Raw genomic sequence first — 23,953 nt, 5'->3', positions numbered from 1 at the left:
CAAGCATAGGTTGCATCTTTTATTACCACTATTGTAAGGTGTGCTGGATGCAAGAATTTGCCATGTTATTGAATATTCAACATTATTGTCTTTGAGGTCCCAAATGTGTTTGCTGAGTTCTGTGGTATTTCGCAGGTTTTTGTTCCTGAAAGAAGCCTTGTGATTGTTCCATCTGGTTTTGAATTCTCCCTCGGTTAATCCTACATATGTGTCGGATGTGTTAATGTCCTTGCGTATTACCTTAGATTGGTAGACAACTGATGTTTGTAAGCACCCCCCGTTGAGAGGGCAATCAGGTTTCTTTCGACAGTTACATCCTTTGTTGGTTTTGGAGTCGCTCTGTCTGGGGGTCGACGGCTCATTTGCAATTGTTTTGTTGTGGTTTGAGATGATTTGTCGTATATTGTTCATGCAGCTGTAGCTCAATTTAATGTTGTTCTTGTTGAATACTTTTCTTAGGGTGTTGTCTATGGGAAAGTGTTTGTCAATCAGATTGAGGAATTTGTGTCCAATGTTCGTTGAGACGTTTTTGCTGTATGGGGGGTTGTACCAGATGATGTCGTTTCGTTTTCTGTCCTTTTTTGGCTGGTTTCCTGGTGTGGGTTCATAGGTGAGGGTGAAATTGTATCCGCTTTCATCAAGGGCTTTTTGGTACGGGGGGGTTGCTTGGTCAAATTCAGCTTTGCTAGATGACAGCATCGATAGCCTTTTATTGATTCCGGTAGGTATTCTTTTCGTGGTGGTGGGTGGGTGGTTGCTGTCATGGTGCACGTATTGGAGTGTTGTGTTGGGTTTCGTGAATGGTTGGTAGCTGTTATTTCTCAGGTTGAAAGTGACGTCAAGGAAGTTGGCGGTTTGCTTGTTGGCTTCAATCGTGATCCGTAGGCCGTTCTCTTTGAAAATTTGGCATATGCGCTTCTTGGTATTCTCGCTGCTCCTTGGCGAGGCGCGACACACTGCCAGTCCGTCATCACGGTAAATACCAAGGTTCAGATTGAGGCTAGCGAGCTGGGAGAGGAGGAAACTCCCAACGAGTTCACACGTTTCTGCTCCGTCAAAACTTCCCATAGTGACGTCAAATGTTGCATTGTTCTTTTTTTGCCATGGTGTACTGTTGTGGATGAGAATGGAGTTTTTTGCGTGGATGATGATGTTTCTTTCGTTGCCTGTGATTGAGTCGTAGTCTGAGGCGAAGTCTAGTGCTTGAGTCAGTAGGTCTTGCGTGATGGAAGGGTAAAATTCCTCGATATCAAAGGAGATAAAGTTGTGCTGTTGTTTGTCTTGGATGTTGTTGAACCATTTGATTACTGCTGCTGTATTTCTCCATTGGTTGAGTGGTGTTTTGTCCTTGATTTTTGTGTTGACTCTGTCCAGGATTATTTTGCTGATTTTTCCTATTTCAGATTTAGTTGGGTTTATTAGTCGGCATGTTGGGTTATTTGCAAAGTTGGGTTTGTGGTCCTTCAATGTGATGAAGGCTTCCTTGTTGTATATATATATATATATATATATATATATATAAATAAATATATATTATATGTAAATGTGTGTGTATATATGTATATATGTATATATATGTTTGTGTCTATATGTGTATATATATATGTATATGTGTATATATGTATATATATATATATATATATATATATATATATATGTATATATATATATATATATGTATATGCGTCTATATGTGTATACATGTATGTGTGTCTATATGTGTGTGTGTGTATATGTATATATATATATATATATATACATATACATATACATACATATATATATACATATACATATATATATATATATATATATATATATATATATATATACATATACATATACATATACAAGTAAGGACAAATTAAAAAACTTTTTTTTTTTTTACTTGGGACTTCCCGTTGGCCGGATTTTGGACGCTGGGGGCCCGTATCCTGCCCACGGGCCGTAGTTTAGGGACCCCTGCTTTAAAGTACAAGTAGAGTGGAAACACAAGTTGACTTTATACGCTTATTTGCATTTCATTGTATCCATTAAACCATATCCAATTGTATTTACAATCCACAAATTATGTTAAAACACTGTTTAAACATCACAAAATGCTACAAATTCAGTCAGCCATTTTGAATATTACGCTCTGAATACCTTTGGCTATTTTCGGAGACTGACATCACAGTAGTGACGCTTCTGCACTCTGACAATGTTATCAGATCAGTCATACTGGAAATATGCAACAATTGGAAAGAGATGTGCTGTTTGTCATTCACAATTCTTATGTAAGACAAGAACACGAATGCTTGGCTTTTTTTATGCATTCAAAATAATTAAAAAAACAATTTATTCAACAGATCGAGGGTCTTCTGTTGCGCTCATCATACGCTCTCTAAAAACATCCACAAACTGACAAAAATATTCCATATACATGTCGTGACCTGAAAATGGACCAAATATGAGTGATATTTTTATTATAGGCGCCAACGCAAACTGACTATTTTAGCGGCATATTGATACAGTAGCAGTAAGCTAATGCTAGTTTACGCTGCTATTGTTGGCTGCTTCTGCTTCGTCTCAAACCTGCTAAAAGTAAGTTCTAGATTATAATTCATGCTTCTCTCACCTGGTAGACAAATGTGGCCATGGCTGGTGGACTTTCACATCCCCCGAGGTGGCTAAATAGACCCCACAAGCCGCTTCTTGCAGGAACTATTTTTAAACCCTTCGTGAGGATTGCGATTGAATCTTCATCTGAACAGAATTATGTGAGCGTGCCGTCGGTTGAAATCCCAGCGACAGTGGAAATATTACAGCAAGTGTTTGTTTCATTCTGGTTTGTTATTATTAGTTTGTATGTTTAGCGCCTAGCATTGCTGCGGATGCTCGTGTCACGATGAATCTGCATCCATCGCTCGGCTTCTAAAACTCTTTGCTCATCCTCTTTGTGTTCGGGCTCAAAAATACAAGGTCGTTGATAAAAAATGTTTTCCAAAAGTTTTAGTTGTTGGCTCTCACAAAGTCTGCTTGATTAGCATTGTTGTTGATAAGGAAGGGATCATTGGTTCCTAGCACAACTTCACACAATCAAGTGACTGGCTTCCTTATAATCTCTCAAAATGGCTGGGAAATCTCTGTATATTTATTTATTCGCAAACTTTGGAAGTCTTTTGGTGTCATACATCAGATATATATAATATCTTCAATATAGAGGCAACTTGTTTTTCCACTCTACTGGTACTTGGTGGGTTAAAACCAATGTAAAATAATTGTGATATTAATGGAGATCGGATTTTTTTTTTTTTGCCATAACGGCTTGGAATGATCACAAATAAGGTAGCAATAATAATAAAAAAATGATAAAGGTAGTAAAAAAATGCATTATTTCACATCTGTGTTTACACCAATTACATATAGTTTCAATAGGAGTACCGATGAATACTGGTATCAATAAGGAATAACGTCATCGATATCTATAAAATCCTAACAATATACATCCCTAGTCCTACAGACTAAATAAAAATAAATTAAAAAAACACTGAAAAAATATGTTTAACTCTAAAGGCTTAGTTGGCCACATGCGTGGACAGCACCTTTTAGCTCTTATTTCCAAAATTGTGTACACTACTGAATTGGGGTCTTATGGCCCTTATGTGGACACTTATAGTGCCATCTGGTGGTGTCAGAAGAGTATAACATACAATAGAATTTGGAAAAAAAAGTGTAAAAATAAGGATTAGTATGTCACTAAACATGAAGTACACGTTTGTTACTTATGGACTAAGTACATCATATAAAAAGATGATTCTTAGTTTTTATTCTAATTATGGTCCAATAAGCCCGAATAGCAGAGAAATAAAAAAAAGCATGTAAACAAACAGCTTGGGCTTTAAGAGGTTAAGTAGTTATTTTGAAGTAAAAGTGTACCTTGTAGAATGCCATGGGACCCAATTTAGCAGTTTCTTGTAAGCAATGTCGTACCCCCTGAAAATAACGACAACAGGTTAGATAAAATAAGTAGATAAATGCAGTAATACCTGGGTTATTAATGGTAAATCGTTCGAAAATGTCCGACAGACAGAATCGTAAGAAAACAAAAGCGTTTTTGTTCATAAATAATAATGTAAATCCAAATAATCCTTTTCCAATATCCAAAAACATTGACACAAAACCAATTTTAATGGACAGCGGTACCTCAATTTACGAGCACATTTCGTTCCACAATTGAGTTTGTAACTTAAAACACTTGTATCTTAAAAAATTGACATGAAATTAAATTAATTTAATCCGTGCTTGGCACTCCCAAAACACCACAATTTAACACGTATCATGCCTTTTAAAAGAAAAACTAACTTTTAGATCAGAAATATTGTTTGAGAAAAAATACACGAGAACAGGTATGTCAAAGTTGTTTTCATTGAGGGTTACATCGCAATTATGACTGCCATCAGAGGGCCGGAAGTAAAAGTAAATATGTATGAATCGCCTTATGATCTTGTCACACAATTGCCTAAGCATTTGATTAATGCATTTTTGCAACACAAACTGATCGATAAGTTGCTTTGAAATCATAAGACAAGGTGACAAGCAGATATTCAAGTATTTATTTTTAATAACAAAATAATGCATGGAATATCGTGTTGCGTTATCAGATATGCAATTACATGCGGTACATTTTTTCTGTCAAAATTGAACAAATGAGTTTACTAAGAAAGATTGGGTGCTTTTAGTTTGACACCTGTGCAATAGAATGTACTACATACGATGCAATAATAATGTTTAAAGGGGAACATTATCACAATTTCAGAATGGTTAAAACCATTAAAAATTAGTTCCCAGTGGCTTATTATATTTTTCGAAGTTTTTTTCAAAATTTTACCCATCACGCAATATCCCTAAAAAAAGCTTCAAAATGCCTGATTTTAACCATCGTTATATACACCCGTCCATTTTCCTGTGACGTCACATAGTGAAGCCAACACAAACAAACATGGCAGAAAAAACAGCAAGCTATAGCGACATTAGCTCGAATTCAGACTCGGATTTCAGCGGCTTAAGCGATACAACAGATTACGAATGTATTGAAACGGATGGTTGTAGTGTGGAGGCAAGTAGCGAAAACGAAATTGAAGAAGAAACTGAAGCTATTGAGCCATATCGGTTTGAACCGTATGCAAGCGAAACCGACGAAAACGACACGACAGCCAGCGGCACGGGAGAAAGCGAGGACGAATTCGGCGATCGCCTTCTAACCAACGATTGGTATGTGTTTGTTTGGCATTAAAGAAAACTAACAACTATGAACTAGGTTTACAGCATATGAAATACATTTGGCAACAACATGCACTTTGAGAGTGCAGACAGCCCAATTTTCATCAATTAATATATTCTGTAGACATACCCTCATCCGCGCTCTTTCCTGAAAGCTGATCTGTCCAGTTTTGGAGTTGATGTCAGCAGGCCAGGGAAGCTAGGGTCGATAGGGGGTTTAGCTCGCTCGTCTGCGGGAACAAACTGCCGCTATTGCTTGCCGTGCTACCGAGGCCCTTTGTCCCTGAATTGCTCACACACTCCGGCAGATTCAATGGGGGTCTGGCGGCAGATTTCTTTGACTTTAACGTTGGAAATGCATCTGCTTTGAGTGTTGCAGGATATCCACACATTCTTGCCATCTCTGTCGTAGCATAGCTTTCGTCGGTAAAGTGTGCGGAACAAACGTCCAATTTCTTGCCACTTTCGCATCTTTGGGCCACTGGTGCAACTTGAATCCGTCCCTGTTCGTGTTGTTACACCCTCCGACAACACACCGACGAGGCATGAGGTCTCCAAGGTACGGAAAACAGTCGAAAAAAACGGAAAATAACGGAGCTGATTTGACTCAGTGTTTGAGAAAATGGCGGATTGTTTTCCGATGTGACGCCACGTTGTGACGTCATCGCTCCGAGAGCGAATATTAGAAAGGCGTTTAATTCGCCAAAATTCACCCATTTAGAGTTCGGAAATCGGTTAAAAAAATATATGGTCTTTTTTCTGCAACATCAAGGTATATATTGACGCTTACATAGGTCTGGTGATAATGTTTCCCTTTAACTTTTACATTGGGGAGTAGACTGTTGTAGCGGTTTCCTATGGGCTGTTCTCCGTCACGGAACTATAGGAACTAGGAAATATCCTTGTTTATGTTGCACACAGACGTATTTGACTGATGGACTGGAGAGGTCAGAGTTGACAACAATAAATATGTATGTATGTGTACCAAAAGTAATGCGCGACTGTCCAGTCTGTTCAGTACAGACTCGACGCAACACATTCATAAATGTTGTTTCTTGTGTAAATGAAGCAGGAAGAGCAACGTATTTTAGCATTTTTTTATGTGTTCTTGAACGTATGTTTTTAATGCACTGCACTTACAATAATAATTATAATACATTTAGGAAACTCAAGGTCGCTTTACAACAATATCAAATACAATAAAATCAAGGCATATAAATAAACAACACAATAGAATAAAATTTAAAAAATGCACTTTGACTGTTTGACACTTTTAATCGTGTTGTACATGTCACAATGACAATAAACATCCATCTAACGTGTTGCAATATATTGTAACTCAAATTATGCTCACAACTTAAAGCATAATAAAAAAGCAGAAAGGCAGCTCCTATCTTAAATTACTTATAAGTTGAGGTACCACTGCACATGTAAATGACAAATGTACTGGATAAATAAACATCTAACATATTTGTTTACCTTTATTGAAGATGGCGAATAATTCAGTAATGTTTCTCACCTTCAATATAGTGCTGATTGTAAAGAAGGAATAATGATACGCGGGCAAACAAGACTAAGTTGTTAGGCGCAATATTTGGACATACGAGACGGCATACAAAAACCGGGTGCAAATTTATTTATTTTTTAAACAAATGCTATGAAAGTAGGGCATGCTGTAATTACACTATATTGCCAAAAGTATTTGGCCACCCATCCAAATAATCAGAATCAGGTGTCCTATTCACTCGCCCCGGCCACAGGTGTATAAAATCAAGCACTTAGGCATGGAGACTGTTTCCACAAACATTTGTGAAAGAATGGGCCACTCTCAGGAGCTCAGTGATTTCCAGAGTGGAACTGTCATAGGATGCCACCTGTGCAACAAATCCAGTCGTGAAATGTCCTCGCTCCTAAATATTCCAAAGTCAACTGTCGGCTTTATTATAAGAAAATGGAAGAGTTTGGGAACAACAGCAACTCAACCACGAAGTGGTAGGCCACGTAAACTGACAGAGGGGTCAGCGGATGCTAAAGCGCATAGTGCAAAGACTTTCTGCACAGTCAGTTGCTACAGAGCTCCAAACTTAATGTGACCTTCCAATTAGCCCACGTACAGTACGCAGAGAGCTTCATGGAATGGGTTTCCATGGCCGTTCAGCTGCATCTAAGCCATACATCACCAAGTCCAATGCAAAGCGTGGGATGCAGTGGTGTAAAGCACGTCGCCACTGGATACTCTAGCGCAGTGGAGACGCCTTCTCTGGAGTGATGAATCACGCTTTTCCATCTGGCAATCTGACGGACAAGTCTGGGTTCGGAGGTTGCCAGGAGAACGGTACATTTCGGACTGCATTGTGCCGAGTGTGAAATTTGGTGGAGGAGGATTTATGGTGTGGGGTCGTTTTTCCAAGAGTCGGGCTTGGCCCCTTAGTTACAGTGAAAGGAACTTTGAATGCGCCAGGACACCAAAACATTTTGGACAATTCCATGCTCCCAACCTTGTGGGAACAGTTTGGAGCGGGCCCCTTCCTCTTCCAACATGACTGTGCACCAGTGCACAAAGCAAGGTCCATAAAGGCATGGATGACAGTATGATGTGGATGAACTTGACTGGCCTGCACAGAGTCCTGACCTGAACCCGATAGAACACCTTTGAGATGAATTACAACGGAGACTTGAGAGCCAGGCCTTCTCGACCAACATCAGTGTGTGACCTCACCAATGCGCTTTTGGAAAAATGATCGAAAATTTCTATAAACACACTCCGCAACCTTGTGGACAGCCTTCCCAGAAGAGTTAAAGCTGTAATAGCTGCAAAAGGTGGACTGACATCATATTGAACCCTATGGGTTAGGAATGGGATGGCACTTCCAAGTTCATTTGTGAGTCAAGGCAGGTGGCCAAATACTTTTGGCAATATAGTGTATAATGATAATAATATAATACTCCACTTACAGTGTACTCTCCCTTTGAGTTCATGAGTCTGGTCTTTAGGACATCGAGTGGTTGACAAAGGAACGTAGCACAGCCTCCCTGCAGAAAGAAAATGAAATGGATGTATTGCTCTCTCTGCTGCCCATTCAAGGGCAAAGTGATACTTACAGCAATGAAGCTGGAGAGAAAGTGTGTGAACATGTTATCTCCCAGCATCCCTGTTCCCAGCACAAGCTGCTTAGCCTGGTCATAACACGCCAACTGAAGGGGAAAATACAGCATGATGAATGACTTGTGCAAAAAGAATCTGTGGTCAGATTGATATCCGCTTAATCTATACCAGGAATATATATTCCTGTTGAAAGTAGTTACCGCATTTTTCGGACTACAAGCCGCTATTTTTTTCCCTACGCTTTGAACCCTGCGACTTACAAAACGGTACAGCCAATTTATACATTATGTTTTGTATTCAACACCGACAGACACTGAAAAGGTGTTTTATTGTTCATCTTTTGGACGAGTTGGCTCACTGCAGGTGCTGCACGGTTGAAACTGTACTTCGTCAACTACTCGTCTATAACAATTCTACTCGAAAGGATTCTGCATTCATTCGTCCAAGCAACGTTTGTAAGTTTTACAAGTAAAACAATTCATACTTACTAAACCGTCCAGTGTGTGATGTCTGTAGGAGTGTTTTCATACATATTTGTACGTGCTATAGTAATGTATTCAAGCTAGCGTCGTTAGCATTAGCGAATATGCTAACTTAAAAACTGTCTGTTTCTGTATACAAGAAGGGCATGAACAGACTCTCTTTCCTGAGGAAGCTTCGGTCATTTAATGTGTGCAGCAAGCTGTTGGAGATATTATTTCAGTCTGTTGTGGCCAGTGCCCTGTACTTTGCAGTGGTTTGTTGGGGGAGCAGCACCAGCAAAAGGGACTTAAACCGGATTGACAAACTGATCCAGAAAGCCGGCCAAACTATTGGCACGCAGTTGTAGGGGTTTGTGTCAGTGAGGGACAGGAGGACCCTGGACAAACTGCTCGCCATCATGAATCCTGCCCACCCACTCCACCAGACAATTGAGGGACAGCGGAGTTCATACTCCAACGGGCTCCTTCAGCTTCGTTCCCACAGTGTTCGATTCAAGAACTCCTTCATTCCGCACTCCATCCAGCTGTATAATCACTCGCAATACAGCAATAGATGATAACTGTCTATTACCTGACACCTTCTATGCTAGCTACCTGTCTTTGTTTATAATGTATATTTTCTGCTGGATCGACTCTCTATTTCATGCTGCCCCTTTTTTTTTTTTGCTGCAGCTTTTACATATACTGTAATACTGTACATGGTAATTGGGGTTTGTTATATATTGTATATATTATATACAAATATATTATAATATATGAGTACCGTATTTTTCGGAGTATAAGTCGCACCGGAGTATAAGTCGCACCTGCCGAAAATGCATAATAAAGAAGGAAAAAAACATATATAAAATCGCACTAGAGCCCGGCCAAACTATGAAAAAAACTGCGACTTATAGTCCGAAAAATACGGTATATATTATATACTGTGTATATAATATGTAAATATTACATATGTTATATTGTATATTGCTACTATGGTAAGTTTTTTGTCTATCCTTTCCATCCTTTGAAACTGAGCTACTGTGTGGAACAATTTCCCCTGTGGATCAATAACGTTTGTCTAAGTCAGGGGTCGGCAACCTTTATCAGTCAAAGAGCCATTTTGAGCAGTTTCACAAATTATAGAAAACAATGGGAGCCGCAAAAATTTTTGAAAATTTAAATGAAATAACACTGCATACAAAGTTGGTTTTTTTTGCTTTGTGCTATGTATAAATCAAGGGTCTCAGACACGCCGTCCACACCTTTGTATGGAATTTTTATGCTGGTGCGACACGCGGGTTTTAAAAGAATAGCACTTGTCAGCGTCATGCGTGCCGTCACGGTGTAGCATATAGCGCCCCCTACAACCAGCATGCCTGATCAGCCACACGTTGTATGGGGCTTCCGCTTGCTCAAGTAGGTGACAGCAAGGCATGCTTGCTCAACAACCACACAGGTTACACTGACGGTGGCGGTATAAAAAAAACTTTAACACTCTTACTAATAATGCGCCACACTGTGAACCAAAACCAAACAAGAATGACAAACACATTTCGGGAGAACATCTGCACCGTAACACAACATAAACACAACAGAACAAATACCCAGAATCCCATGCAGCCCTAACTCTTCCGGGCTACATTATACACCCCCGCTACCAAACCCCGCCCACCTCAACCGACGCACAGAAGGAGGGGGGGGGGGGGGGGGGTTGATGTGTGAGGGAGCAGGCTTGGGGTGGGGGCGGGGTTTGGTGGTAGCGGGGGTGTATAATGTAGCCGGAAGAGTCAGGGCTGCATGGGATTCTGGGTATTTGTTCTGTTGTGTTTATGTTGTTTTAAGGTGCAGATGTTCTCCCAAAATGTGTTTGTCATTCTTGTTTGGTTTTGGTTCAAAGTGTGGCGCATTATTAGTAAGAGTGTTAAAGTTGTTTTATACAGCCACCGTCAGTGTAACCTGTGTGGCTGTTGACCAAGTATGCCTTGCTGTCGCGTACGCGTGCAAGCAGAAAATGTATTTTGTATAACTAGTGTTGGGCTGGCACACTGTTAATACAGGTTGTAGAGGGCGCCAAATGTTGTACCATCATGGCACGCCCTTAGGGTGAAAATAGGTGAATATTAATCCTGGGGGTTTTCTGCGAGAGGCACTGAAATCCGGAAGTCTCACGGGAAAATTGGGGGGTTCAGCAAGTAAGCTGCTGAGCCGCATCAGAGTGATCAAAGAGCCGCATGCGGCTCCGGAGCCGCGGGTTGCCGACCCCTGGTCCAAGTCAAAGTCTAAGTTAGTATTATTAACTTATAATGGAATTCTTTTTGTATTATTTCAGTTTCGTAAATTCACCAAAGCGTCACCGTTAATGAGTCTGTTAAGCTGATTGAGAGATAGCTTCCGCAGCTAGAGGGTCCATGACGATGACTTCTGTTTTGTTTGATCAGCTGTTTTACTGCCGTGTGACAGCCACCGTTTGGAAACAATTACGGTATGTTAATAAACGTGTTTTACAGTCCCTGACAAAAGTCTTGCCACTTATTCATTTTGTAGAAACAACAGTTTATAACCTGACTTTTAAGAAAACCACTGGCATTAGAAATGGCTCATAAGAAAGCTAAGTATGTTAAATATACTGAAATAAATTTGCTTCACAGAAGAAAGATTGATCATTTAATGAACACCGATAGGTCCGATTTTGGCAAGACCAAAGTGGCGTCGCCTACAGAGAGTAATGTGAAAATTGAACAAGTAATTTACTTTAAATACAAAAATATGTTGCATAACATGCTGTGAGATCCATATTTAATATGTTGGCTGACTTCCTTGAGCTTGAAGGAAGCGGTTCAACAATGATTCATACAATTTATTGATGAAGTCATCAGGAATAGTTTTATTACATGCCTCCCAGAGTTCATCTTTGGTTTCGTCTTACATGCTTCGTCTTTCATTCTACCTCAGACTTGTTCAATGATGTTCATGTCTGGTGACTAGGCTGGCCAGTCCTGGAGCACTTTGCTCTTCTCCACCTTGAGGAACTTTGATGTAGAGATATACAGATACTGTATGGTAATTGGGATTTGTTATATATTGTATATATTATATAATAATATATCAGTATATGTTAAATACTTTATATATAATATGTAAATATTACATATACAGGTAAAAGCCAGTAAATTAGAATATTTTGAAAAACTTGATTTATTTCAGTAATTGCATTCAAAAGGTGTAACTTGTACATTATATTTATTCATTGCACACAGACTGATGCATTCAAATGTTTATTTCATTTAATTTTGATGATTTGAAGTGGCAACAAATGAAAATCCAAAATTCCGTGTGTCACAAAATTAGAATATTACTTAAGGCTAATAAAAAAAAGGGATTTTTAGAAATGTTGGACAACTGAAAAGTATGAAAATGAAAAATATGAGCATGTACAATACTCAATACTTGGTTGGAGCTCCTTTTGCCTCAATTACTGCGTTAATGCGGCGTGGCATGGAGTCGATGAGTTTCTGGCACTGCTCAGGTGTTATGAGAGCCCAGGTTGCTCTGATAGTGGCCTTCAACTCTTCTGCGTTTTTGGGTCTGGCATTCTGCATCTTCCTTTTCACAATACCCCACAGATTTTCTATGGGGCTAAGGTCAGGGGAGTTGGCGGGCCAATTTAGAACAGAAATACCATGGTCTGTAAACCAGGCACGGGTAGATTTTGCGCTGTGTGCAGGCGCCAAGTCCTGTTGGAACTTGAAATCTCCATCTCCATAGAGCAGGTCAGCAGCAGGAAGCATGAAGTGCTCTAAAACTTGCTGGTAGACGGCTGCGTTGACCCTGGATCTCAGGAAACAGAGTGGACCGACACCAGCAGATGACATGGCACCCCAAACCATCACCCAACCATGCAAATTTTGCATTTCCTTTGGAAATCGAGGTCCCAGAGTCTGGAGGAAGGCAGGAGAGGCACAGGATCCACGTTGCCTGAAGTCTAGTGTAAAGTTTCCACCATCAGTGATGGTTTGGGGTGCCATGTCATCTGCTGGTGTCGGTCCACTCTGTTTCCTGAGATCCAGGGTCAACGCAGCCGTCTACCAGCAAGTTTTAGAGCACTTCATGCTTCCTGCTGCTGACCTGCTCTATGGAGATGGAGATTTCAAGTTCCAACAGGACTTGGCGCCTGCACACAGCGCAAAATCTACCCGTGCCTGGTTTACGGACCATGGTATTTCTGTTCTAAATTGGCCCGCCAACTCCCCTGACCTTAGCCCCATAGAAAATCTGTGGGGTATTGTGAAAAGGAAGATGCAGAATGCCAGACCCAAAAACGCAGAAGAGTTGAAGGCCACTATCAGAGCAACCTGGGCTCTCATAACACCTGAGCAGTGCCAGAAACTCATCGACTCCATGCCACGCCGCATTAACGCAGTAATTGAGGCAAAAGGAGCTCCAACCAAGTATTGAGTATTGTACATGCTCATATTTTTCATTTTCATACTTTTTAGTTGGCCAACATTTCTAAAAATCCCTTTTTTGTATTAGCCTTAAGTAATATTCTAATTTTGTGACACACGGAATTTTGGATTTTCATTTGTTGCCACTTCAAATCATCACAATTAAATGAAATAAACATTTGAATGCATCAGTCTGTGTGCAATGAATAAATATAATGTACAAGTTACACCTTTTGAATGCAATTACTGAAATAAATCAAGTTTTTCAAAATATTCTAATTTACTGGCTTTTACCTGTATATGTTATATTTTATATTGCTACTATGGTAAATGTTTTGTCTACTTTATACATTTTGCCCTCTTTTTGTGCACAATCCTTTCTATCCTAATCCTTACCATCCTTTGTAACTGAGCTACTGTGAGGAACAATTTCCCTTGTGGATCATTAAAGTTTGTCAAAGTCTAAGTCTACGATAGAAGTAGGCAATGGAGCACCATCTTGTGCAAAGATTGACCCCTTTCATGTTTGGGAATGTAATAAGGAGCTAATACATCTTGATATTGTAGGCTATTGATATTGCTTCCCACCCTGCAAATCTCTCGCACACGCCCATACTGGATCTGACCCAAGACCAGGATTTTTCCGCCACCAAATTGAACTGTTTTCTGGGTGAATCTCGGATCCACGTGGGCTCCAGTAGGTCTCTTGCAATATTTGCGGCGGCTCTCATGTAATTCAACCGAAGATTCATCTAAGAAGTCCACCTTCTGACATTTTTCCTGGCGTCCATCCTTTTAGCAGGCTGTGGGCCTTAGAAAATCGGCTTTTGTTTAGGGCTGGTTTCTGGGCACTGATTCAACCATGGAGTCCATTTCGAGACAGAATGCTACAAACTGGTCTAGTTAACAAGGGGACTTGAGGTGACCAGGCCTAGTGGAGCTGTGCAGCAGTGAATAGGGTCTGGTCTTGGATTTACAAGCCAACAATAGGTCCTCCCGAGCAGTTGTCTAGTGGGTTCTCCCCGACTTGAGCTTGTCAAAAACTTCTTCAGTCTCTTCAAATCTTATTATTTGTTGTACTTGACGCTGAGATTAAAAGGGGACAGCCACCTCAGCAGGGGATTTGGTCTTCAGTGTCTTGATAATCAACGCTTTGGTCTCAGGGTGAATCTCAGGCATGGTGTCAGAGGTCAAGTTGCACTTGATGTAAAGGTCTTTTTATACACACCCACTTACATTTACCAATTAGTGATCACAGATGAAGCTGTAATCTAGGATTGTGTGCAGTATATAACGGGGCGACAAGGCTTTTGTCCTTGCAAAAACTGACGCAGTGGGCTTTATTTACCAAGTTGTGAACGCTAAAATGCTTTTCAGAAGTTACGTTTGGCACCAAAACATTATTTCAAAAGCTGTTGAGATTCAAATGAGCCATTATTTGTAAAAATAAAAATTATTAGACATATTTGAGGGGCACTTAAAGGCCTACTGAAACCCACTACTACCGACCACGCAGTCTGATGTTTATATATCAATGATGAAATCTTAACATTGCAACACATCCAATACGCAATTTTAAATTTCGCGCGAAATATCCTGCTGAAAACGTCTCGGTGTGATGACGCCTGCGCGTGACATCACGGATTGTAGAGGACATTTTGGGACAGCATGGTGGCCAGCTATTAAGTCGTCTGTTTTCATCGCAAAATTCCACAGTATTCTGGACATCTGTGTTGGTGAATCTTTTGCGAGATAGCAAAGTAGAAAGCTGTAGGTGGGAAGCGGTGTATTGCGGCAGGTGTTGTGCCGGATAACGCACCCCCGCCGTAGAATGCACCCCTTGACTGTTGTGCCGGATAACACAGCCGGTGTTTCATTGTTTACATTACCGGAAGATGACAGTCAAGCTTTACCATTGGCCTGTGGAGAACTGGGACAACGGAGACTCTTACCAGGAGGACTTTGAGTTGGATGCGCAGACGCTGTACCGTGAGTATGCATGCAGCTGCGGCTTCCAAACATTTGATCGCTTGCCCGTACGTGCGTGCTGCTATGTGCATGTCATGTACGTAACTTTGGGGAAATATATGTGCTGTATGAAATTTGGGGAGGTGAACGGTACTTTGGGCTGTGGGATTGAGTGTGTTGTGCAGGTGTTTGAGTTGTATTGGCGGGTTATATGGACGGGAGGGGGGAGGTGTTTGTTATGCGGGATTAATTTGTGGCATATTAAATATAAGCCTGGTTGTGTTGTGGCTAATAGAGTATATATATGTCTTGTGTTTATTTACTGTTTTAGTCATTCTCAGCTGAATATCAGGTCCCACCCGCCTCTCACATCATCTTCCCTATCTGAATCGCTCCCACTGCCCTCTAGTCCTTCACTCTCACTTTCCTCATCCACAAATCTTTCATCCTCGCTCAAATTAATGGGGAAATCGTCGCTTTCTCGGTCCGAATCGCTCTCGCTGCTGGTGGCCATGATTGTAAACAATGTGCAGATGTGAGGAGCTCCACAACCTGTGACGTCACGCTACTCGTCTGCTACTTCCGGTACAGGCAAAGCTTTTTTATCAGCAACCAAAAGTTGCGAACTTTATCGTCAATGTTCTCTACTAAATCCTTTCAGCAAAAATATGGCAATATCGCGAAATGATCAAGTATGACACATAGAATGGACCTGCTATCCCCGTTTAAATAAGAAAAATGCATTTCAGTACGCCTTTAAGGTCAACTTGCACTCAGGCAACAAGACTTTTGTCAGAAACTGTACAAGATCTTTCATACCGGTATACAGTATATCTGCGGCCTTATGGTCCAGTGCAGTTAAAATATGTAAAAATATTTATATCTTCTAAAATTTGGTGGGTGCGGCTTAAATATGGTGAATTTTACTTTCTATAGCCCGGAAAGTACGGTATTATGGTTAATAACATTTTTAACAGTCACATTTTTGTGACAGTATTTATTGCATATTATTCTTTTCAATGTACAAATTACCATAATCAACTTAAGGATGTTTTTTTTTTTCATATGCTGTGAATGAAAAAAGTCAACCCAATTTTTGGCTACTAAGGTGGACAGCAAGATTAAAATTAGGGAAATCATATTTTATGAACACTATAAAATATTTTTAATGATGAACAATGAACAATGTGTTCAAAATAACACCCATTCATGAAAAAAACATAAAATTGTGAAATCCTTTAATAATCTAATCACAATAAATCCAATAACCAAATAAATTAAATGTTGAAATAATTTACTAAACATTTGCACTACATAAATTAATGATACATGAATAACAACAGGCAGAGCTAGAGCGAGTCCAGAAACGTGCCTGTAAAATCATTACGAGGAGAGCTGGAAACATCTCACAACCCCTACCATCACTCCAGACCAGGAGAGAGGAGGCTGCAGTGAAGCTGGTCAGGGATATGCATGATGAGCAACACCCTCTGCATGACCTGCTACCTCCAACACGAGGCAGCCGCACTGCCAGGACATTGAGGAACCAACAGAAGCTGGCTGAACCCGAGCCCAAAGCCAAGACAAAGAGACTTAAAAACTCTACCCTGCATACTGCAATTAAACTGTATAATGACACTATCTAATTGAATAAGTAATACAGTCATATACCAGAATGCTAATAATTTCCATGCTGCTGTTGCCCTGAAAATGTTTTTTTATATAAAATACTGTCTGTTCTTTTCATTTTTTAAAATCTTTCTTTGTTTGATATTCATTGTAAAGTTCAGCTGTTTTTTCAGTGGGGCCCTGGCTCCACTGCAAGCATTAATTAATAAAGTCAAGTCAAGTAAAAAAAAAATAAAAAAAAAAAATTCCAATTTTAAGTAATTAATGACACGTTAAAGTACCGGTAATTGTTTAAAGGTTTAGTAATACTTAATAACAGAGATAATTAATTTGCAGCCAAAAAGTAGTATTTTCAAAAACAACAAAATACTATGCAATTTGTGACGTACAATTTGGTGGACACATACAATAATCACAATTTACTCAAAATAAAAAATCAATACTCAGAAATGTTAAGAATTATATTCATCCTTAGTTATTGCTTTATGTAGAATAGAAGTAATGGACATATATTCCTCTCGTGCTCTGCACTTCTGCAAGTTTGTCAGCCATCTGGACTTTTAGTGTGTGTTTTATTTGCACTTACAACAGCTGACTAGTGGGTGGTAGTTCATGGCAAGACATGACAGTATATCTACTGAAGCATGTGACATGCTACCTTAGACAGTCAGCCACATGCATATAGCAGAAAACTCTAAATAGCTGTCCACTGTAGTGACCACACTCCATTAAAAAAGTTAATAAACGCCATGTTGCATAGACACAGGATAAATGCTCTTTATCATCTATGATTTCCCAGTGGTAAGTAAGGCTCATTCATAATTAATTTTTGAATGGAACCATTTGACCAACTACTTAATTAATTCCAAATATTGATTTAGCAATAATACAGTAATGCGACTTCCATTTAAATCAGGTGCATTATTACACATGGGAATAGCTTTTATTATTCCTAATAAACTCATTTTCCATGATTTACAGACAACGTTTACTTTTGTTTTGTTTTCCTAGTGTGAATCAGTTCAACTGAAGTGCTCCCATTTTACTCTTACTATTGTTTACTCAGACATGCCAAAGTGCCAAAGTAGTTTTAGGGTGCAGTTTTAGGTGTCACTCCCTTCCTGCCTCCCCCCCCACCAGCTGGCCTGCCATTTGTCCATCACTTGTACACTGCAGCATTAGTGCAATTTCATTGACTTTGTGGATTAGTTCCGGCCATTCGGTTTTTATTGAGAAAGTGTTATTAATTACTTGCAAGCGGAGCGATCACATACATAAATGACACATCCTAATTGCACACATGAATGTATAGTTCCGGAGAGCGAGCGAGTTTGGGTTTCACATTTGAATTATTTTTAGTCTATTTTATATATGTAATAAAAGGGGGTTGGGGGAGCGATCGCATTGTTGGAATCGTGCCATTTCCCATCAAAGTAGGCTATGTGTAGGGTTTTCGGGCACTCCTGCTAGCTAAAACGTGTCGTGCTGTAGGAGTGGACTATAAGTGAAGTAACTTGCCTGTCCCACAGTGACCAGGGCTCCTCTGCTGGAAGCCATGGTGGCCCCTGAGAATAGCCTCCTCACACCCTCTGTTAAACAGTGCACAGGTTAAAAGTCAAACACGACAATGCGCAGTCCCTCCAGGTTTTTTTTGTGATTGCCGTGGCCTAAAATGTCTGAATTTGCGGAAAAGGTGTGACGTTTTGAGGCATATTTTTTAATAAGAATGAATCAACTTTGACATTGTTTTTATTTGTTATCAATGTTGTAAGTGTTCATTGTAACCTCAACCTCAAAAAGCACAAGATTGCAACAAAAAACGGAAAACAAACACGGTATTGATGTTTTACTTGTTTTATACCAGAGTCAAAAGTAGACACTAGATGGCAGTAAAAACACATACTCGGAGCTCATCGTCAAATTAATGTAAATTAATGTTTTAATTAATTATTATACCTAATAATAGTAATAATTATTATAATTACAGAAAGAACAACACCTTTCCTTATTCTTCATTGTTTGCTCTGTCGTCTACAAGTTGCAGACCTTCTCTGTGTATGTTTTACTCTTGCCAAGAGTTTATGTTCCAACAAAACAGCCCCCGCACTTAAATGAGCAATTGTGAACTGTTGAGAGCGATCGATAGCGCTAATTGTTGTTAGTAAAGGAAAGATGGTGAGATAATATCACACTTCAACATCTCGGTCATGTAAATGTTGCCTCTTTACTAAGTCAGCATAGCAAATGAAAATGTGTTCTTTTTTTGGTTGGACCCTTAATTGTCTTCTTTTAAACAACAACAAAAATGGAATAAATATATAAATACATGTAATCTAGGAAGTTAATGTTTATAAGCAATTTTACCCTAGAACAAAAAAATTTGCAACACGGTATTGATGTTTTACTTGTTTTATACCACACAGAGTTAAAAGTAAACACTAGATGGCAGTAAAAGCACATATTCAGAGCTCATTGTCAAATTAATGTAAATTCATGTTTTAATTAATTATAATACCTAATAAAAGAAATAATTATTATAATTACAGAAAGAACACCACCTAAGACTTCTTTATTCTTCATTGTTTGCTTTGTCGTCTCCAAGTTGCAGACCTTCTCTGTGTATGTTTTACTCTTGAAAACATTAACTCTTAATGTCTTAAACATGAATTTATGTTCCAACACATTTACCCCCGCACTTTATGAGCAATTGTGAACTGTTGAGAGCGATCTATAGCGCTAATTGTTGTTAGTAAATGAAATACAGTGAGATAATATCATCACACTTCAACATCTCGGTCATGTAAATGCTGCCTCTTTACTAAGTCAGCATAGCAAATGAAAATCTGTTCTTTTTTTGGTTGGACCATTAACTGTCTTCTTTTACGCAAAAAAATGGAATAAATATATATACATGTAATCTAGGAAGTTAATGTTTGTAAGCAATTTCACCCTAAAACGAATAAATGAGCAACACCATATTGATGTTTCACTTGTTTTATACCACAGTGTTAAAAGTAGACACTAAATGGCAGTAAAAGCACATACTCAGAGCTCATCGTCAAATTAATGTAAATTAATGTTTTAATTAATTATTATACCTAATAATAGTACTAATTATTATAATTACGGAAAGAACACCACATAAGACTTCCTTATTCTTAATTGTTTGGTCTGTCGTCTGCAAGTTGCAGTCCTTCTCTGTGTACATATTACTCTTGAAAAGTGTTTGTCCGTCTTAAACATTAATTTATTTAAAGTTCCAACACTTTATGAGCAATTGTGAACTGTTGAGAGCGATCTATAGCGCTAATTGTTGTTAGTAAATGAAAGATGGTGAGAGATTATCATCACACTTCAACATCTCGGTCATGTAAATGCTGCCTCTTTACGGAGTCAGCATAGCAAATGAAAATCTGTTCTTTTTTGGTTGGACCATTAACTGTCTTCTTTTACGCAAAAAAATGGAATAAATATATAAATACATGTAATCTAGGAAGTTAATGTTTATAAGCAATTTCACCCTAACAAATAAATGAGCAACACCATATTGATGTTTCACTTGTTTTATACCACAGTGTTAAAAGTAGACACTAAATGGCAGTAAAAGCACATACTCAGAGCTCATCGTCAAATTAATGTAAATTAATGGTTTAACTAATTATTATACCTAATAATAGTACTAATTATTATAATTACGGAAAGAACACCACATAAGACTTCCTTATTCTTAATTGTTTGCTCTGTCGTCTGCAAGTTGCAGTCCTTCTCTGTGTACATTTTACTCTTGAAAAGTGTTTGTCCGTCTTAAACATTAATTTATTTAAAGTTCCAACACTTTATGAGCAATTGTGAAGTGTTGAGAGCGATCTATAGCACTAATTGTTGTTAGTAAATGAAAGATGGTGAGAGATTATCATCACACTTCAACATCTCGGTCATGTAAATGCTGCCTCTTTACTAAGTCAGCATAGCAAATTAAAATGTGTTATTCTTTGGTTGGACCCTTAATTGTCTAGTTTTACGCAAAACAATTGAATACATTTATAAATACATGTAATCTAGGAAGTTAATGTTGATAAGCAATTAAATGAGCAATAAGGAGTTAATGTTTTTTTTTTTACAAAATGCTGTTCCTGCTTCGTTTATAAAAGAAACCAAATGCTCAGGGACAAATTTAAATCAGTGAAAATTACGCTGATTAGCCAAAATGTGCAGGTAAGTTGTGGGCATTGGACAAAATTGCCAAGGGGATTTGTTGAATTTGCATTAATTTGCGCAACCGTGGCATCGCAAATTCCTGAAGGGACTGAATGTCTTATTTCTAGTAACAGTTTAATGTTGTTAATCTTACCTTCTCTGTAGACTCTAAAAAGCCCATCGATGGCATGTTTGTAGCTGAAACAAATCACATTGAGGTGTACATATTAAGGATATGACAGTAATTATAGGTGATTTTTATTTTTTTTAAACACTCACTTTCTCCTTTGCTCTGCCGGAAGTTTCACGTCATTTTGCATCCTTGAGGTGAAAACAAGTCATTTAAAGATCCAACTCAATCACATAAATGAGAGCTCTACCCCCAAAATCTGGGATGTTACCTGACATTCACCATGTCGGCTGGCGTGCCAACAAAGCCACCAGTGGAACCTGTTGAAGCAGAACTCTTGTTAGAAAACCGCAGGTATAATTAGCAGTGTTTGTGTGTCTTCTAACCTCCAAAAGCTCCTAGCAGGACCTTTTGGTAGAAGGGCATGGGCCCCTGGCTTGTGTTGCCCATCATGTCCCTTACAGTCTCATAGATGGCAAATCTGGTCAAAGAGTAGGACATCTGAGATAGGGAGAGAGAGGAGCGCTTTGACATATAGAGTAAGTAAGTAAGAACATTTTATTTATAAAGCGCTTTTCACAGATAAAATCACAAAGCGCTGTACAAAACGTAGGTGAAATAAAACAATTCAATTAAAACAACAGAATCAGAATCAGAATCAGAATCGTTTTATTGCCATTGTTTGAGAATGGGTTCACAAACTAGGAATTTTTCTTGGTGCAATCGTGCAACATAAAACACATATAACACAGATTTGGTAATAACAAGAGCTGTAACTGAGCTATCAGATCTTGTTATAGACTTAGAAGGAATTCAAAGGAGCTACTGTTAGGAGCTATTGTTCATGTGCCTGAACAATAACTCCTAACAGTAGCTCATCATAAAAAGGATACAAAGTGGATTAAAATTGATAGTTAAAAGGTGCATTAACTAAAAGCGTTACTAAAAAGAGAAGTTTTCAAATGTTTCTTAAAAGTTTCAACACAGTCAAGATCACGGAGGGACTGGTGCAAATTGTTCCAGAGTCTGGGAGCTATAGCCTGGACTGCAAGGTCTCCACGGGTTTTAAAACGAGTTTATGGGATCTTTAGAAGACCAAAGACTGCGCCCTGAAGAGTAGGGGTATATGTACTGAGGGGCCCCACCATGCAACGCACGGAATGTCAGGACTAAAATCTTAAACTCAATGCGGAATTTAACTGGAAGCCAATGAAGACTGGATAAAACGGGGGTGATATGGGCTGTTCTGGGTGCACCTGTCAAAAGTCTGGCAGCCGCATTTTGTACAGTCTGAAGTCTCTTTAGCGTTGACTTGTTGAAGAGAGTGAAAAGAGAATTGCAATAGTCAATGCGAGACGAAATGAACGCGTGAATGATCATTTCGAGATCCAATTTTGACAACAAATTTCTCACTTTAAAAATATTTCTGAGATGATAAAAACAGTTTTTGGTCAGTTGACTGCAGTGACCCTCCAAAGACATGGACTGATCCAACACAACCCCAAGGTTTCTGAGGCTGCTTTTAACAGATGCACCCAGAGCACCGAGGGAGTTCTTGATCAGGGGGGTCTTTTTATTGGGAGCAATTTTCAGAGTTTCCGTTTTGTTTGAATTTATCTGGAGGAAATGTGAGGACAACCAGTTTTTAAATAGAGGATACGCACTCCAAGAACTCAGATAACAAGAGAAACTCTGAATCATTGAAGGAGCATAACAGTTGAATATCATCTGCAACATTTTTACAACTACTGATCAACCTCGCAAGCGGCATCAGATACAACAAAAATAAAACTGGGCCCCAGAACAGAACCCTGGGCCACACCACATGACAGGTTGGCCCAAAAAGCAGAGATTCATTATTGTAAACACAAACTAAATGTCTACTCTTTATTTATTTATATCACTTATCCTCAATAGGGTCATCGGTAAGCTGGAGCCAACTCCAGCTGACATTACATGTACACACCTAGACTGGTCACCAACCAATCGCAGTGCATTCGGAAAGTATTTACAGCGCTTAAATTTTTCCAAATTGTGTTATGTTAGAGCCTTATTCCAAAACGGAATACATTAATTTTCGTCCTCAATATTCTACAGACAATACCCCAAAGTGACAATGTGACACGTTTAATAAAATAAATAAATACAAATGTATTAAAAGTTAAAACACAAAGAAATCTCACGCGCAAAGGTATTCATAGCCTCTGTGTGATACTTTGTTGATGCCTAAAATATTTTTGAATATTTTGCCACAAACTTAATAATAATAATAATAATAACTGGGATTTTTATAGTGCTTTTCTAAGTACCCAAAGTCGCTTTACATGTAGAACCCATCAATCATTCACACCTGGTGGTGGTAAACTACTTTTATAGCCACAGCTGCCCTGGGGTAGACTGACGGAAGCGTGGCTGCAATTTGCGCCAACAGCCCCTCCGACCACCACCATTCATCATTCAGTTCACCGGTGTGAGTGGCACCGGGGGCAAAGGGTGAAGTGTCCCGCCCAAGGACACAACGGCAGCGATTTTTGGATGGTAAGAGGCGGGGAGCGAACCTGCAACCCTCAGGTTTCTGGCACAGTTGCTCTACCCACTACGCCATACCGCCCCAACTTGGCACACCTATCTTTGGGCAGTTTCGCCCATTCCTCTTTGCAGCACCTCTTATGCTCCATCAGATTGAATGGGAAGTGTTGGTTTTCATCCAAATTGTCTCTGTACATTGCTGGTGTCATCTTAGTCTAGCCAG

General features: G+C 39.2%; 1 protein-coding gene across 2 annotated transcripts in view; it reads right to left on the bottom strand.

Annotated features, from left to right (window-relative positions):
* slc25a10b (solute carrier family 25 member 10b) overlaps positions 1 to 23,953 on the bottom strand; it is a 49,310-nt gene that overhangs the window by 3,372 nt on the left and 21,985 nt on the right. The window contains exons 3-10 of one of the 2 annotated variants that reach the window (XM_061988118.2): positions 21,588 to 21,702; positions 21,473 to 21,521; positions 21,351 to 21,392; positions 21,226 to 21,269; positions 18,393 to 18,463; positions 8,365 to 8,457; positions 8,218 to 8,295; positions 3,919 to 3,975 (exon numbers count right to left, since the gene is read on the bottom strand). In XM_061988118.2, coding sequence (XP_061844102.1) covers positions 3,919 to 3,975; positions 8,218 to 8,295; positions 8,365 to 8,457; positions 18,393 to 18,463; positions 21,226 to 21,269; positions 21,351 to 21,392; positions 21,473 to 21,521; positions 21,588 to 21,702 — 549 coding nt within the window. Of the gene's footprint in view, positions 1 to 3,918; positions 3,976 to 8,217; positions 8,458 to 18,392; positions 18,464 to 21,225; positions 21,270 to 21,350; positions 21,393 to 21,472; positions 21,522 to 21,587; positions 21,703 to 23,953 lie in introns of both variants that reach the window. The other variant, XM_061988117.2, reaches the window with a different exon arrangement.

Source organism: Nerophis lumbriciformis, linkage group LG27 (assembly GCF_033978685.3).
Source record: "Nerophis lumbriciformis linkage group LG27, RoL_Nlum_v2.1, whole genome shotgun sequence".
Classification (NCBI taxonomy): Eukaryota; Metazoa; Chordata; class Actinopteri; order Syngnathiformes; family Syngnathidae; genus Nerophis; species Nerophis lumbriciformis.
This window is presented reverse-complemented; position numbering and strand designations above follow the sequence as displayed.